Source organism: Suillus subaureus (assembly GCF_016647635.1).
Source record: "Suillus subaureus strain MN1 chromosome Unknown BJ212scaffold_18, whole genome shotgun sequence".
Classification (NCBI taxonomy): Eukaryota; Fungi; Basidiomycota; class Agaricomycetes; order Boletales; family Suillaceae; genus Suillus; species Suillus subaureus.
In genome coordinates, this window is record NW_024538574.1 from 191,003 (window position 1) to 205,559 (window position 14,557).

The 14,557-nt window shown below is 48.2% G+C and overlaps 6 protein-coding genes and 1 non-coding gene across 7 annotated transcripts; 3 read left to right on the forward strand and 4 right to left on the reverse strand.

The window, feature by feature from the left end:
* Nucleotides 1-44: 44 nt before the first annotated feature.
* BJ212DRAFT_1272843 (Pex12 amino terminal region-domain-containing protein) lies at nt 45-1,578 on the forward strand (the record flags this gene model as incomplete). The annotated part of the gene is made up of 5 exons (XM_041331046.1): nt 45-242; nt 289-437; nt 490-705; nt 762-879; nt 928-1,578. 5 exons carry the CDS (start codon nt 45-47, stop codon nt 1,576-1,578), a joined length of 1,332 nt encoding a protein of 443 aa, XP_041192475.1.
* Nucleotides 1,579-1,718: 140 nt separating this feature from the next.
* BJ212DRAFT_t71 lies at nt 1,719-1,800 on the reverse strand. The gene has a single exon. It is a non-coding gene; the product is annotated as a tRNA-His (tRNA).
* Nucleotides 1,801-1,888: 88 nt separating this feature from the next.
* BJ212DRAFT_1357198 (uncharacterized protein) lies at nt 1,889-3,072 on the reverse strand. The gene is made up of 4 exons (XM_041335753.1): nt 2,849-3,072; nt 2,666-2,793; nt 2,341-2,605; nt 1,889-2,282 (listed from the first exon to the last, which is right to left on the reverse strand). Exons 1-4 carry the CDS (start codon nt 3,034-3,036, stop codon nt 2,054-2,056), a joined length of 810 nt encoding a protein of 269 aa, XP_041192476.1. The 5' UTR covers nt 3,037-3,072; the 3' UTR covers nt 1,889-2,053.
* A 243-nt stretch (nt 3,073-3,315) lies between these two features.
* Nucleotides 3,316-5,367, forward strand: BJ212DRAFT_1272684 (Mur ligase; the record flags this gene model as incomplete). The annotated part of the gene is made up of 11 exons (XM_041331028.1): nt 3,316-3,477; nt 3,530-3,644; nt 3,697-3,828; nt 3,889-3,965; nt 4,012-4,188; nt 4,227-4,304; nt 4,365-4,425; nt 4,467-4,524; nt 4,582-4,803; nt 4,859-5,067; nt 5,114-5,367. 11 exons carry the CDS (start codon nt 3,316-3,318, stop codon nt 5,365-5,367), a joined length of 1,545 nt encoding a protein of 514 aa, XP_041192477.1.
* Nucleotides 5,368-5,689: 322 nt separating this feature from the next.
* On the reverse strand, nt 5,690-8,280 carry BJ212DRAFT_1300046 (Mechanosensitive ion channel-domain-containing protein; the record flags this gene model as incomplete). The annotated part of the gene is made up of 10 exons (XM_041332953.1): nt 5,690-5,907; nt 5,969-6,275; nt 6,327-6,389; nt 6,449-6,634; nt 6,683-6,799; nt 6,848-6,882; nt 6,933-7,512; nt 7,569-7,700; nt 7,754-8,157; nt 8,187-8,280. 10 exons carry the CDS (start codon nt 8,278-8,280, stop codon nt 5,690-5,692), a joined length of 2,136 nt encoding a protein of 711 aa, XP_041192478.1.
* Nucleotides 8,281-8,477: 197 nt separating this feature from the next.
* On the reverse strand, nt 8,478-10,310 carry BJ212DRAFT_226166 (uncharacterized protein). The gene is made up of 3 exons (XM_041342690.1): nt 9,976-10,310; nt 9,828-9,923; nt 8,478-9,780 (listed from the first exon to the last, which is right to left on the reverse strand). Exons 2-3 carry the CDS (start codon nt 9,870-9,872, stop codon nt 8,848-8,850), a joined length of 978 nt encoding a protein of 325 aa, XP_041192479.1. The 5' UTR covers nt 9,873-9,923; nt 9,976-10,310; the 3' UTR covers nt 8,478-8,847.
* Nucleotides 10,311-10,439: 129 nt separating this feature from the next.
* BJ212DRAFT_1447194 (ARM repeat-containing protein) lies at nt 10,440-14,552 on the forward strand (the record flags this gene model as incomplete). Its single annotated transcript, XM_041338363.1, has 21 exons — nt 10,440-10,699; nt 10,749-10,821; nt 10,875-10,951; nt 10,973-11,171; nt 11,222-11,434; nt 11,493-11,775; nt 11,828-11,941; nt 11,993-12,147; nt 12,240-12,285; nt 12,335-12,433; nt 12,464-12,485; nt 12,536-12,716; nt 12,766-12,915; nt 12,965-13,010; nt 13,064-13,131; nt 13,295-13,501; nt 13,546-13,734; nt 13,781-13,939; nt 14,000-14,178; nt 14,239-14,329; nt 14,385-14,552. 21 exons carry the CDS (start codon nt 10,440-10,442, stop codon nt 14,550-14,552), a joined length of 2,979 nt encoding a protein of 992 aa, XP_041192480.1.
* Between the last annotated feature and the right edge of the window lie 5 nt (nt 14,553-14,557).

A 14,557-nucleotide genomic window follows, 5' to 3' on the forward strand; every position in this document is an offset into this window, starting at 1 on the left:
AATATGTAATCACGTGCCTGCGCCAACTTTGTATCCCCGCTTCGATGAGTAGTATATGGCAGCAAGCATGGGACGCTGCCCAGCCCCACCTTCACTCCATACAAGATGTCCTTGCATCCCCAGCATTTCCTAGACCGAACCCTCGCATTATTCGCGTTGGACAGCTAGACGCTGAGCTCCTCGACGCCGAACTTGTGCACATACTTACTGAACCGGTGTCGAAGGCCCTTGCGACCGTCAATGTACGTGTTCTACGTGTCAATATGATATCTGCTGATGCAGGAACAGGCATCCATGAAGGCTCAATTTGAGCCTGAACTAGCACTCCTCGTCCAGCTCGTGCTTTATCGCTTCTCTGTTTGGAGTTCTGGTGCAAGCTATGGCGCAATGCTGCAGGGCCTGCGGTATTCCGTTACAAGTTCCGGCTTGGGCTGTGAGTGAACACATCTCTTGCAAGCATTCGACGTCTGAATGATAGGCGGCAGCCAGGCCCCCACGACGACGACTACTAATTATCCATGGTGTGCTCACTATCCTCATTCCCTACTTCCGCAACCGACTCCATGCATATGCGCTCTCGCATGCATGGCCAGATGCCCCTGCCTCTGATACCCGTCGCCGCGCTTGGGCTGCCTTGACAAGTCTCGAGACCGCACATGGTGCATTCAGTCTGCTCAACTTCGTTGCATTTTTATGGAATGGGAGGTACGTTCCCGTAGTGCGTGCTATTGTTAGCGATTTTTTGACACGGTTTATCGCAGATACAGGACAATTGTTGATAGATTCCTGGTGATGAGGCTTGAACCTTCACAGGCTCTCCTCAAACGTGATGTTAGTTATGAATTTATGAATCGCCAGATGGTTTGGCACGCATTCACAGTACGCCGTTCCTTTATCTGCTCTCATTGCAGACTCATTCTGCTACAGGAATTCCTCCTCTTCCTCCTCCCGCTCATCAATCCTCGCTCCGTGGCACGAAGGCTCACATCAACCTTTTCATCCATTCTCCCTGCTCCCTCCCCTACGCAAAAATTACGCGCGCCGAAACGCGGAAAGTATTATCCCCTCCCACCAGACCAGTGCGCAATTTGTGCTGAGAACGCTTCCCTAAATGTTGACCTTGGTGATGCTGCTGGCGCTCTGGCGTCGTACACTGCGGCATTCTCTGCATCATCAAATAGCGATGTTGGTGATAATAATACCGAGGGAGACGGAGAACCTCCATATCCAATCACAACGTCGTATCTTGCTTCTTGTGGACATATTTATTGTTATGCTTGTCTTGCTGAGCGCATGCTCCGTGCCGCAGATGATGGCTCATGCGGATGGACGTGTCTGCGATGCGCGGAGGAAGTGAGGAGTGCAGATCGATACAAGTTGGAGAGCGAAAGCGGAAACCTTGGGCGAAGTTCCATGTTGGGTGGGGCTGAAAATGAAAGCATGGGGGATGGAGAGAGAGAGAGAAGTGATGCAGAAAGTAGCCAGGGCGACGAGGGGAGTGAATTCGATTTCAGCAGCGAGTTCGGGAGTGGGACAGGCAGCTTGGGGAGCTATACATTTACAGGGAGTGAAGCTTGAAGCTTGAGGCCTCAGTACAATGTCATATTACAATGGTGTACTCATTTTGCATGTAATCAAGGCAGTAAAGCACCAGGGCGATTGATCGTACGGTACATGCATCTTGGCGCAAAATGGAAAGGAAAAAAGTGTCCGTGGTATGTCCCAGGGAGGATTCGAACTTCCGGCTTCGCAGAATTGTGTTTCCACAATGCGATGATTTAACCACTAATCGACAAGGACCGATGTATGAACGGATAAATTAAATGAATGACCTGACTCTTCATCCTGCAGGCTGAACGATTGTTTTTTTCGTTTTCTTCAGCGTTTGTCTTCAATCACTGCACTGAGGACCACTAGGCTTGTAGTGTATATTATCTTTGTCTCTTTTTCTTGGCGTCAGATGGCAATTGGAATAAAAATAACAATAAATTATTGATATCGATACATTCTCGAGATCAACGCACAATGAGGACCAGCCTCAAAAAATTCCCAGTTACAGCTCCTTCTTGTTCCCGAACATCTTTGCCAAATCCATAGTGTTCCCGGGCTTAACGGCCGTAAACTCCCACTCTCGCAATCTACAACCTGCCTTCACACTCTCGAATACCCACTCGGGCCGCACCACATGTGCAGGAACGCGCTTTGACACGAGGTGTTTATGAGTCTTCGAACCTGAGAGTTGTTGCGACGTGAGAATATGCGTAGCGCCGCTAGGGGAAAGCCTGTGAAAAATTGATGCGAGATTATGACTCGGAGGATCACAAGAGAGATTGCGCTTACAACGTGACACCGCCAGCGCCAGAAACTATCCGCTTCATCTCAATGTCGGTTGTTCCCGCAAGGTAGCCACCGATATAGACGCGCACACCACTTAGCACACCCCTTTTCCCTTCTGTTTCGTCTCTTTTCACTGAGTGCAAGTCGCGTGCATTCTCATGCTTCTGGATTTCTAGCTTCTCAGAGCGCCCATCAAGGTACTCTCGGCCATGCCCGCCACCACGCCTGTCGGAGCGCTGGTGGCCTGATGCGGCCGAAACAACATGGTCTGTAGATAAAATTAACAATGAAATGCGAAAGCAGAAGAGGGGGGGGGATGTAAACGTACCCGAACGTTCATATATATTAGAATGAGTAATTGGGTTTGACTCATCCGCAAGGGTGTTCAGCAGGTGCTTCGTGATTTCCCCAGCAGAAGGTTTGGAGGTACCGTCTTTTTTGAGAGGGGCTAGGAGCCTGTCGGGTGCCTCGGTCAGTAAAAGTGCAAGAAGACGATTTAGAAGATACGCACTGGCGCAAGCGCGCCTTGTCTTGTGCCACAGCCTCTGCATAATTTGACTTTAACATTCCATCTGGGAAGTTCTTGTTGGTCTTCGGTTTTGAAGTAGGGTATGGAGTAAATCGCGATGAGTTTGTACATTTCTCTGTTTCCTTGAGAGAGGAGCGCGCAGGCTTGATTACAGTTACAAATTTGTCCATCGTAGTTGTTAGTGCATGGGTATGGTTCGTGTTTCAGGAGGTGTTGTTCTATATTTATCACGCGTCCCTGGTCATGTGATCTCCGAGTAACGCGTCTAGTTACGGCCAGTTACCCACATTTGTCCCGGGCCAAAGTTGGCCTAGACGCGCTATCTTTAAGATTCTTAAGCTTTTCATGTCCGACGTCTGCTGATGTCCATTTCTTATCGATTCAACTTCCTATCTATTGTTGTACATATCAAGAGACTAAAACCCTCTCGTTTTCACGGACGCATGATGATGTCCACCGCATCCATTCCGACTTACAGGGATGCCATAGATGCGTTGAACAGCCTTCAAACTAATGCTGCTATCCTGGAGGCCGTACGGGCTGCAGGAGCGAAGCTCAATCCCAATGCTATACCTGAAATGATCGATTATCTACGCAGGGTGGGCCTTGAGGTACGTCATATGTCAACTTTACTGTCTTGTTCATGAAGAAGTACCGTTGCAGCCATCCCAGTTAAACAATTTGAATGTCATACATATTACGGGAACCAAAGGGAAGGGCTCTACAAGCGCATTCACAGATTCAATATTGAGGGCAGCTAGGCCAGGCTGGAAAACTGGTGTGCCTTCCTTTCCCAGCTCTACGAGAGCGTCCCCTGACAAGTAACACAGGTCTGTATACCTCTCCTCACCTGGTCGCTGTCCGTGAGCGTATTCGCATCAACGGCGAGCCACTTTCAGAGGAGGAATTTACTCGTTACTTTTTCGAGGTGTGGAATTTGCTCCAGAATACGAAGGTATTTGGTTTTCGTTTCTTGCACTAATAGTCGTCTGTACTAGACAAAACACCCCTTCAGTGCGAAGCCGCCACTACTCCCTTCATGCCAAACTACTTTCGTTACCTTACGCTCATGGCCTTTTACACTTTCAACCAACTCAAGGTGCGCCAGCAATCCTGACCATTTATCTATCTAACTTCATCGTTAGGTTGATGCGACAATTCTTGAAGTAGGCATTGGTGGACGCTCCGACAGTACAAATATCGTCCCCAAGCCGGTTGTCACAGGCGTTACCGCCCTCGGGTATGATCACACAAGGCTTCTTGGAGAAAGGCTCAGTCAGATTGCAAATCAGAAGGGTGGAATATATAAGGCGCGTTTCTTTGTCAGGTCCACATCACAAGTATTTGACAGATAGAATAGGACGGGGTTCCGGCCCTGACTGTTGAACAGCCTGAGGAAGGCATACTTGAGCTTGGTGTTTGTGCAGCAGAGCAGAGGGTGATTCGCGCTCTCTTACATCTCACACCTACTCATAGCTCATACCTGTTTGCACTGCAGGCATCTCAGTTCACAATTATTGACACCCTCCCTTCCACCATCCAGTTAGGCATGTTTATCGGTGTCTTGCCATTTACCTACAAAATTAATCCGTTATTATAGGCCTTGCCGGTGCTCACCAGAGATCAAACGCGGGTCTCGCCGTACAATTGGTGCACACGTTCCTCAGCATCAAGGATCAATCATACTCCCCCATGTCAGATCCCAACACTAGTAGTACTACTCGCGCAACATGGAGCGGATCAGAGATAGAACCATTGCGATCCCTCCCTACATCTTTTCTGGACGGCCTCAAAAATGCTCACTGGCCTGGCCGTTGCCAGACAGTACTCGATCCAAAGTTTGAGGATACGACATGGTTCCTCGATGGGGCACACACACAAGAGAGCCTTGCGTGCTGTCTGGAATGGTTTGTAAGCCCAGCAGTCGGGCTTCCAGTGTACGTTTGTTGTCTGCATTAGTTTTAGTGTCTTGTCGCTGATACTGGATTCTAGTTTCCCCGTTTCTGACGGGCACCCACCCCGAGTGCTTATCTTCAATTGCACCAGTGGACGTTCAGGAGATGATTTCCTGACAGCCATCTTGCAGAAGATAGAGGAGCGACTGGCGATGCATGGCAGCCTGGAGAAGAAGGAAGAATTTTTCGCCAAGGTCATTTTCTGTAGTAATGTGACCTATGCCAGCGGCAATTTCAAGGCGGTAAGTGTTGTCACCTATCTCAAATGCAAGCTTATATATGCATCTGGTAGACCTTACATCCGCGGCAATGTCTACAACTGACAATCTCAATCTTAAGACTCAGAGAGAGATTGAAGCAGCCTGGAACAAGCTTGTCCCAACTTACTCTGGCATGGTGCACGTTCTGCCGTCCATTGAGGACGCCGTGGAAGAAGTGCGTAAAATGCTCAATGTTAGCGTGCTCGTTACGGGCAGCTTGCACCTTGTAGGCGGCGTCATCGAGGTCGCCGGTTTGGCAGACAGAGCCTTGAGCCCAAAAGCATGATAATATTTGTGATCTCATCATCATTTGCACTTCTCATATAGCTATCCAACCTAGCATAGTTCCTTCTCAAGTTTACTTTTTCGTATCTGTCGATTCCCGGCTTTCAACACGCCAGCCTTTAGGTTTATTGGCTCATCTTATAAGCAGTGTTGAATTATTTACTAATCTAACCAACATGTATATGTAGCTATATTGCCACCCTTCAACAGGATTCTAGCTAGATTTTTGAAGTCCGTTACAGTCCGCTATGCTACAAAAGATCTGTGAGATGTGGATTGATAACATAAGAGGCCACAGCGCAATGCAACTTCACAAGTCCGTCTTACTTCCATGCAGTGAGATTCTCTTCGCCGCCACGTGTGTTCACCTCCACACCTACACTGCGGAACGCGTTCGTCGAGCATGGAGAGTTGGGCAACAGCACAGGCTGCACGGGCCTCGTATACTTGACATCTAAATCCTCCAGAATGCTCTTCAGATGTTTCATGAACGCAGTTCTCCGCGTCCAGCGTCCTCCCCAGTCCTGCCAGTTCGGGCGGTCTGAAGCAGGGATCAGATCCAGGTGTCAGACCCCAGTCGGGCTAGGTACATGGACACTCACGTTCAACAGCCACTGTCAGATGAATCGCGTTCTGGAACTCCATTTTGTCAATGTTCACCGCGGATCCACTCCATTCCCTGTTATTTGCTGTGATGTAGGATTGGATGCGTGCCTTGAGCTGCTCAACGAGTTCGAGGGGTGTGTTGTACGCTATCATTAGTGTCGTGCTCTCCCACATGCTGTTTGACCGCCGTAAATTATGGACAAGCTTCGTGCTTGACAGCAGCGAGTTCGGTGCGATAATTTCTTGACCGTCAACCCGACGGAAAGTAGTAGAAAATAGACCAAATTCTTTGACGATGAGGTACTAAAGGGATATTTATTGGCTTGATGCAAGTTGTTTGCGCAAGGAACGCACCTGGTCGTCAATCAAGACCAAATCACCGACATCGAAGACATGTGTAGAAAATATGAAGATCATCTGTTTAAGCAGAAATGAACTTGGCGTGCATGATAGATGAGCGAATTGCTCCAACTTACCGACTCAAACAACGTCTGCGCAGAGTGTCCGAAGATGAACGAAAATCCGAGAATAAGTGTCGCAAGAGGAACAAGTGAGGCTAGCGTGTCACTCCTGTTAAAAATGAGGAGACATGCGAAGAGAATACCGAGCAATGCAATGCAGACAAGGACTGCATCCAGCTTTGCTACGGCAGAGTCAACGTCCTACATGAAGTCGTGAGGAGTATCTCTCGAATGAAGACATGAGCTCACTTTCAGACTGGCAGTCAGGGCCTTACGCTCTCGATAAATCCTCTGTACAGCTTCCCTCATTTCTCGCTTGCTGATGTCACCATTGCCGTCTTTATCAAAAATAGCAAAAGCAGCATGCTACTGAAAGTGTAAAATGAATGAACTGATAGAAATGGAGTGACCCACCGCCTCAGCAGTCGAACGGAAATAAGGGTAGAAATCTATCAAGAAATAATGTTAGGCCATCTTCTTTATCATCAAATTATCATACCTTCAACGACAAGATGAGAGCGTCCGGGGCTGGTAACACTAAGAGCATGAAAGAGCTTCCTTGCGAGCTTCCGCGCAGAATCCAGGGTATAGAAGTCGCCGCCCCGGTGAAAGTTGGAATTTTTGAGCGCCACTTGCCCAATAGCGCCGGTCAGCTGGTCAACAACAAGAGTTGCCATATACCCCTTGCGTCGTCTTTTCGTCTCGGCGCGACTAGTATGACGCTTTTTGTGCGACCGATGATGTGTTTCGTGCTCGTGTTTCTCGAGAACAGGTGTAGTAGCCGTACTGGCCTGCCCGCTGACTGTTCCATCTGTCTCATCTCGGTGGTGACCCTTGCCGTGAAATGCGGAAAGGTCAAATGCGGTCCCAAAAGAACTCAAAGCATTTCTGTGCCCTTTCTTGACGTTTTGACTTTTCTTTACGGGAGCGGGTTGTGCATTTGATAGATGGTCAAGTGCCCTCAGTCCAATCCGATTCTCCACGAGGCGATCTGCGAGTGCATGTTGGTGGAAGTTGATGGCGACAAATCTTAGAAACAATTTTTCAACAAAGAGGATGATACCTGCAGTAAATAGAGCCTGTTGGATGGAATGACGTTTAGCCAATGTGATAAAGTATGAAAGGAACATTTTACCTGCATCGCACGGTTAATAATAACCCAGTACGCGCCAGGAGGTTTGTAGAAGGCCGTGATTGCAGATAGTGCTATCCAGGCCCATGAAATATCAAGTATGAATTTTAGCCATGCCGAGACAGCAAGTGTCAACTACACCAACGAATTCAGTCGGACTGCCCACGAGAAGTCCGAGTAGTACGTACTTCAATCTGTGTCTTCAAACGCTCGACTTGGCCACCAAGCAAGAAAATAATGTAGATCACAGTGCGTGGAATGGCATCCACAACCAAGTATGTTGCGCAGGAGGCTGCCCAAGTGATCGACAACCAAAGGGACCAAACTCGGACTTGCAGCCGAACACTTTCCTTGTCCTTGAACCTCAACTCTACTACCAGCAGCGGAATTATGAAGAATGTGGCACCAAGTATGCCGACTAATAGAGCCCTGACTGGCCTTGCGAGCTTCATGAAGCCGAGCCAAAGGGCCCTGCCCCTCCTCGCCTTTTTGCCAGTTTCCGGAGTCTCTACTTGACTAGCGACTTCTTCTTCGTCCCAGTCAAATTCATCCGATGAGTTTGTTGAGGTCGTATCGGAATCGCTATCTTCTTCTATGTGGGTTTGGTCCAGCGTCTCGGACTGATTCCCCTTTTCATCCGGGCACTGTCATACTCTTTGAACTTGGAATCGTCGAGGAGAGTGGTGTCGTCTTCAGGAGAGCGACGTCCAGGCATATTTATTCATCGAACGCAAGCAGCGAGCAGAGAGAGCAACTAGGTGGCGGGACAAAAAAAAACAGGTTCACGCCTTATTATCATTACTCCAACAACGATTAACATGGTTAAATTGTTAAACCTCGTTACCTCGTTACGTAAGGCTCCAGCCCACTTTATCGGAGGTGAGGACGAGGCAAGGATGCCAGAGTTATTACAAGCAAGGTGCAAGGTGATAGTAGAACATTATAGTCAGAATTATTATGCTACAAAACAGCGTCACGGAAATGAATAAGAAAGGCACGTTGAGACCATTACGAGCTAGTACCAGCGTCAACATTGTTTGCGATTATTGATTACAAATTGATCGGCTCCTCGGCTCGTTGGAGTGAGACAGGGAATGTCATTCTCTTGATAAGGTTGAAGCAGCTGACGGTAGATGCGAATGCAAAGTGTGCTGGATATTGACGATCATGGATACTCGTTGTAATCAAATGCGTATGAGAGTGGTTTGAAAGAATCTGCATTTGAAAGGTACAATTTGGGGTGAACTCGACTTGATAGGGCGCTAGAAGCAGCCTGATCCAATCAAAGACCAGAAGTTTGGGCATGTCGCGCAACGAGGCCTAAATTAGATTGCAAATGGCCAAGGGCGCTTTCACCGAAGGTCTGGGTCAGCACTGGTCCTGACTGTGCATGAGGATACGAGTCTGCTCGACGAGCAAGCATGCTAGTTCCAAAAGCTTGAGTACAGGGAACGTCGCTTCTACCTCCCTGGGTTAAATTCGACACCTGAGCGTCTACGACGGAGTCTCCGTGCTGCATAGAAGTATCAAGGACAGCCCGCGCCCTCCCCAGTATACTACCGCGAGTTTCAGGGAGAGACTTGACGGTTCCCAGAATTTGAGGGCGTCTGCTTTTCTTTGCTCGGGCGACCTCGTTGACAACCGTTTCCAGGAAAGTGGCTGACTTTTGGCCCTCTTCCGTAGTCTTCTGGTCCGAGGACGACTGAACTTCTTTGCGTATAAGCATCCGAACTGTTTCATCGGAAAGGAACTTCCTTTTTGCGCAGCTTTGGATGTGGATCACTTTTTGACTTGTAGTCTTTGTCGAGGTCCACTTCAGGTTGCAGCTAACGCAGCTGATGAGAGATGCAAGTTGTGCATGTGAGAAGTCGTTAGAGAAGCGGTGAATAGTGGGGCGCTTCAGTCTGGCTTTCGGAGCAGAGGTTGGTTTTGGAAGTTCGTCTACTGCGACAGAACTGCCCAAGCACAACAAACCTCCAAGGTCGGTGATCTTGGGCTTAGATGGAGGCACTCGGAAAGCAAAACGAGACAGTTTCAGGTGTGATTCACCCTCCGAGTCGCTAGACAACGGCACTTCCAGAGTCGCAATAGGAGGCGGGGTGGGGTATGTAAAAGTGCGGCTCATACTCGACATTTTCTGTGCGCTATAGGGCCTATTCGCTGTATCGGGTGCATTGACACGATGTTTACGTTGATCAGGAGCGATTACTGCACCCTTCAGTAATCAGAGATTTAATAGCTGATCAGTGTACTAGGCCTCACCAGCAAGCGAATGTCGAGATATATCAATCGCAAAATGGTCTGCATTTTTAAGTTTCCGGGAAGAAGCCAGCTCCGTCAATGGACTGCGACTGGAAGCTGAGAGGACATGAGCACCAAGGGTTTTGAGACGCAATTAAAAGAGACTCGCCACCGATAGCCTTGCCGATCTGGCTCTGACCACCTACAGTAGCTGATGGACCAGAAGGATTGAGTTCGGTATCGGTTAGCTCAATAATATCTTGCTCTAGATCAGCTCGTGATGGGTCCATGCGCAAACGTTTCTTCTTCCTTGTTCGCTCCCTCATCTGTTGCCTTTTTTCCTCCCTTTCGGGTTCGGAGTCTTCTACGAGCTCGTCGTCGTGTAGTAGCCTGCGTTTGAGAGTTTCCGGCATGGCGTAGATCGGATCACATGTAATGTTTCATGCAATTAATCAAGGACGAAGTAAAGCTTTTGAAACCATGCAGTCTGGCGCTTGAGACGCGTTATTTGAGTCTGTTTGGTTCTTAATTATTTACTTCCTTAAAACGTGATCCGATTCAGACTTCTAGTGGCACCGCGTTCTTCTTGGGGTCGAGTTATCCGATCCTTTGTTGATAGCAACGTGAAGAAACATGGTCAACCCATCCAAGCTTGGGGTCGTCACAAAAGTCGTCGACCCTCAAGAGCTGTATCAAGTCATCACTCAAGCGTCATCTCAAAACCCTGCCGAAGTCCACGCGTCGAGTAAACGCGTCGAGGAATTGTTGGACTACTTTGGGACTTTCGATGGTTTACATGAGATCGCCGCTACCCGATCAGTACCGCTGCCTGTGAGGAAGCAAAGCATCATCCAATTCAAAAACAAGGCGTTGAATCACTGGAAATCACGGAAGTGCGCGCTTCGTTCAATACATGATCTAGTATTCGCTGACATAAAGCAGACTTTTATCAGACGAGCAACGAGTTAGGATCCGGTCACGATGCATGACCTTTTTTAACGAGGAAGATGATACGGCAAGTATTGCCACTCAATGCGGCTTTATTTAATTTATGACTGACTCGATAAGATTGCGGAGTGCAATGAAGTAATTGTTGCGAAAATTGCTCGCCAAGATTACCCCATGAATTGGTTGGTACCTTTGATGTCATCTCACTGAATTTGCAGGGTTAATTTCTCTATTAGGCCTTCGCTGCTAGCCGACATTATGGACGTCATTCGCACAAATCTTGAAGTCCTCTGTGGTTCTCCCATCAGCGACCCGCGGTCAACTCTTGCCCTTCGCAGGAGTCTCGCGCTTCTTAACAGTGTCTTGAAGGAGTTCAGTGGTGTCAAGCTATTGGCTGGCGTGAACACGATGGTCAAGGTGCGTCGCTCTTCGTCTCATCATTACTTCAGACCCTTATTCTTCACTAGATCATCGATCAACTACACGAAGTGATGTTCGCTTATTACTCCAAACTGTCGTCGATGATTTCCGCACTCGTGCCGCTAGCACTTAGTGATCAGCGCACTGCTGACAATCTCATCGTGGCCCATTTCATCTACAAGTGTCTTGTAAAGATGGCTCTGTGGCTCTGGCCTAGACTCGCTCAGCCTGAAAGTGGGTTCGCGAAACTCGAGCCTTGGGTTTGTGTTCTCTATGCGAGAATTCACGAGTGTGACTGATCGGCTATCAACTATACAGTTCCTGCAACTTTTCCAGAGTTCAACCGGACAATTGAAGATACTGTCTGAACTTCGAATCAACCTCGTTCTTGCCTTGAGAGCATCCGGAACATCAGACCGTCTTACGCTTTTGTCCGTTGACAGACTGACCCGTCATGTCCGCGTTTTTGGGAAATTTTTCCGCAGACTACAGCAACTTAAACCCGACAAATTTGTTCAGCTTCCGACAAGCAACCAAATCGTCCTTTACTATTGGGACAGAGTTGTGCAAGCTACCAACGGTCCGCCAGAGCTAATTCAAGGTTCTGAGTCCAATTCTGCCCTGATGCTAGCTTTACTCATCATACTACATAGACGCTCCGACGGCGGTTTTCCCGGTGCGTTTTCTCCTTCAGGCCATGGTCCTGTTCAAGGAAAATCTCTCGAGATGGACGCCGTTTCGCAAAGGTGGCCCAAAAACCGAGACTAGTATTGACTGTCTTTGGGAGTTGTGGCCTTGTGCTGATGAGAGTCGCCCAGCTCTGTCGCAAGAGTTTGTCGAGGATGCCGTCCGGCTTCTCGTGACACGTTTCATCCCCTTGAACCTGGCAGATCTCGAGGGTTGGATGTCCGATCCAGAAGAGTGGGTTAATCTAGAAGATAAGGAAAACGATCAATGGGAGTATGAATTGCGAGTGCGTTCCATATGTAGATCCAGCTTGCTACGAGACTCATCTTTTTAGCCATGCGGTGAACGCGTCTGATGACCCTTTCATCACAATACAAGGTTTATGTCACACCACTACTCGAGACGACATTCAAGCAGATAATTGGTGGATATACAGTTCGCGTGTGCTCCTATACTGACAACCCCACTTCCAGCACAACCAACGGTTGATTCGGCAAGTGTCATACAAAAAGAAGCTCTGTACTGTGCTATCGGACGTTGTGCGACTCACCTACGAGAAGTAATTCCTTTCAGTCAGTGGTTGCAACATAACCTCCTTGCAGAAGCAAAGGAGACGAACCAATAGTGAGTCTACTTTGTCTTTCTACATCACATTCACTCATATAGCGCCACAGCTATCCAATCATTAAGCGCCGTATAGCATGGCTTATTGGAAAATGGATTAGCGACATGTGTTCACCAGCCAACGATCCGAATGTTTGGGACATCCTCATCCACTTGCTGCGAGACAGAGGTCCTGGCACGGATTCTGTTGTTCGTCTGACTGCCGCCACAGCCTTGCGGGAGTGCATCGATGTACGTTTCTTTTTACATGTTCACGATCCTATGTTCACATTCTATATAGACTGTCAATTTTGACATTGACGTCTTCGTACCTTACTTGCCCACTGCGGTTATTGAACTTGTGAAGCTTATGGGTGAGGCGGACACAATGGAAGCGAAACAACGTCTAGCCAAGAGTCTCAACGTGGTGATTGAATGTGCGGGTCCTCGAGTGAGTTTTCCGTGCAACGCTACAGCACATTATGCGCATTTGTTATTAGGTTACACCACACGCACAAATGATTTCAGAAGGCATCCCTCAGTTGTGTAAGTCCCTATCACCACTTCCTTAGCCATATTGTTTTTTCAACATAGTTTAGGGACTGCTGCGGGCGAGGAGTGGTTATTCAAAGCTCAACTCCTGGTCGTCGTTACAAGTCTAGTCTCGGTGAGCTTTGCACATCACAATACCACTGATGCTCATGCACTATAGGCGATAAAAGAGCAGTCGACTTTGAACGGTCTTATTGTCCCCCTTGTCCAAGACGGCCTTTCTCCAGGCGTGAGACTTCTCTATGTGCCTGACGCGTTGTATGCTAATGCAAACAAAGGTTGCCATCAACCTCGATGAAGACGCACTTAATCTCTGGCTTGCTGCCGTTCGCAACTCATCATCGTTGGGCTATGCTGGTGGACCCGGTCTTATCGACTTGGTCCCTCTAGCAGTCTCTCTGTTGTCAAACAATCTAGATCTGCTTGGCAAAATAGTGTCTATAGTCGAGTCGTGTTTATTTGTTGACGCCCCTGCCGTCTTGCAGGTACTTTGTTTATCACTCACCTAAAAGCACCGCTAAATTTTTAGAGCTTTGCCCAACCGTTAATGAATGCTTTTGTGAAAGCACTCACAGGCCAGGCCATAACGACCAATCAGAAAGACATACTGGTTTGTCTCCAATTCCTAACTCAGTTGGCGCCTGCTACGCTTTGGGGCCAAGCCATGCATTTTGCTGGCTTGTTTAGTCACATCATTAACCTGCTGAATCACGACGATGTGAGTTACTGATTGCATACAGTGCGCATGCGCTTACAATTCACAGAGCCCGCCAATTCTGCTCACCGAATGCATATATTTGCTTGCGAGGATTGCCATAGCAGACAGACAGATGTTCTTGCAGCTTGTATCAGCAACAGCGGAGACTATGAATCTTCCTGAACTTAAAATATGGGAAGCAGTGCTGGACCATTGGTGGCGGCAGGTCCGTCTTATGTTGCCATGAAACGCTGAGCTTTGTTCACATGCTTTACTCGCACGACAGTTCGACCACATGTCGGAGCCTCGCCATCGCAAACTAGCTGCTCTGGGTATTGCGTCTCTCGTATCAACCGGTCGTCCTGAAGTGCTTGATCGCTTACCGAACGAGATTTTCAACCTCTGGACAGATGTATTCTTTGAGGTCAAAGAGAGCAAAAGCTTGGCTGAAAATGAGGATGCCAGGTACGTCTGTAGTAGTGAATGTTACCAATGCATCCTGATGTTCTAACACACCAATTGCAGCCCCTTGACACTTCACTGGGACCTTGATCACGTGCCGCAGTCATACTATGCAGATTCTGAAACTACCGTCGAGTTTGATCGTCGAAAAACGGTTGGCGATTTCGAAATTTTCGTTGTTCCTCACTCACCCTACTCGCACCTGACAGCTCCTGGACAATGATCCTGTTCGCACCACGCAAGTCACTAATTATGTGGCTGCAGCATTACAGGAAGCTGAGCGGACCTGCGGGGGGATCCATATCTTCAATCAATATATAAGTAAGACAGATCCCACTTTGCTCAAACAACTCCAGAATGAACTTCAGAGCGAGTAAAGCGT

Coding starts and splice junctions, on each gene's coding strand:
- BJ212DRAFT_1357198 (XM_041335753.1), bottom strand. CDS start 3,036: ATGGACAAATTTGTAACTGTAATCAAGCCTGCGCGCTCCTCTCTCAAG. Junction 2,606..2,665: donor TAATATATATGAACGTTCGG/GTACGTTTACAT, acceptor TTTTATCTACAG/ACCATGTTGTTTCGGCCGCA. Junction 2,283..2,340: donor GGCGCTGGCGGTGTCACGTT/GTAAGCGCAATC, acceptor AATTTTTCACAG/GCTTTCCCCTAGCGGCGCTA.
- BJ212DRAFT_226166 (XM_041342690.1), bottom strand. CDS start 9,872: ATGCAGACCATTTTGCGATTGATATATCTCGACATTCGCTTGCTG. Junction 9,781..9,827: donor ATCTCGACATTCGCTTGCTG/GTGAGGCCTAGT, acceptor TGATTACTGAAG/GGTGCAGTAATCGCTCCTGA.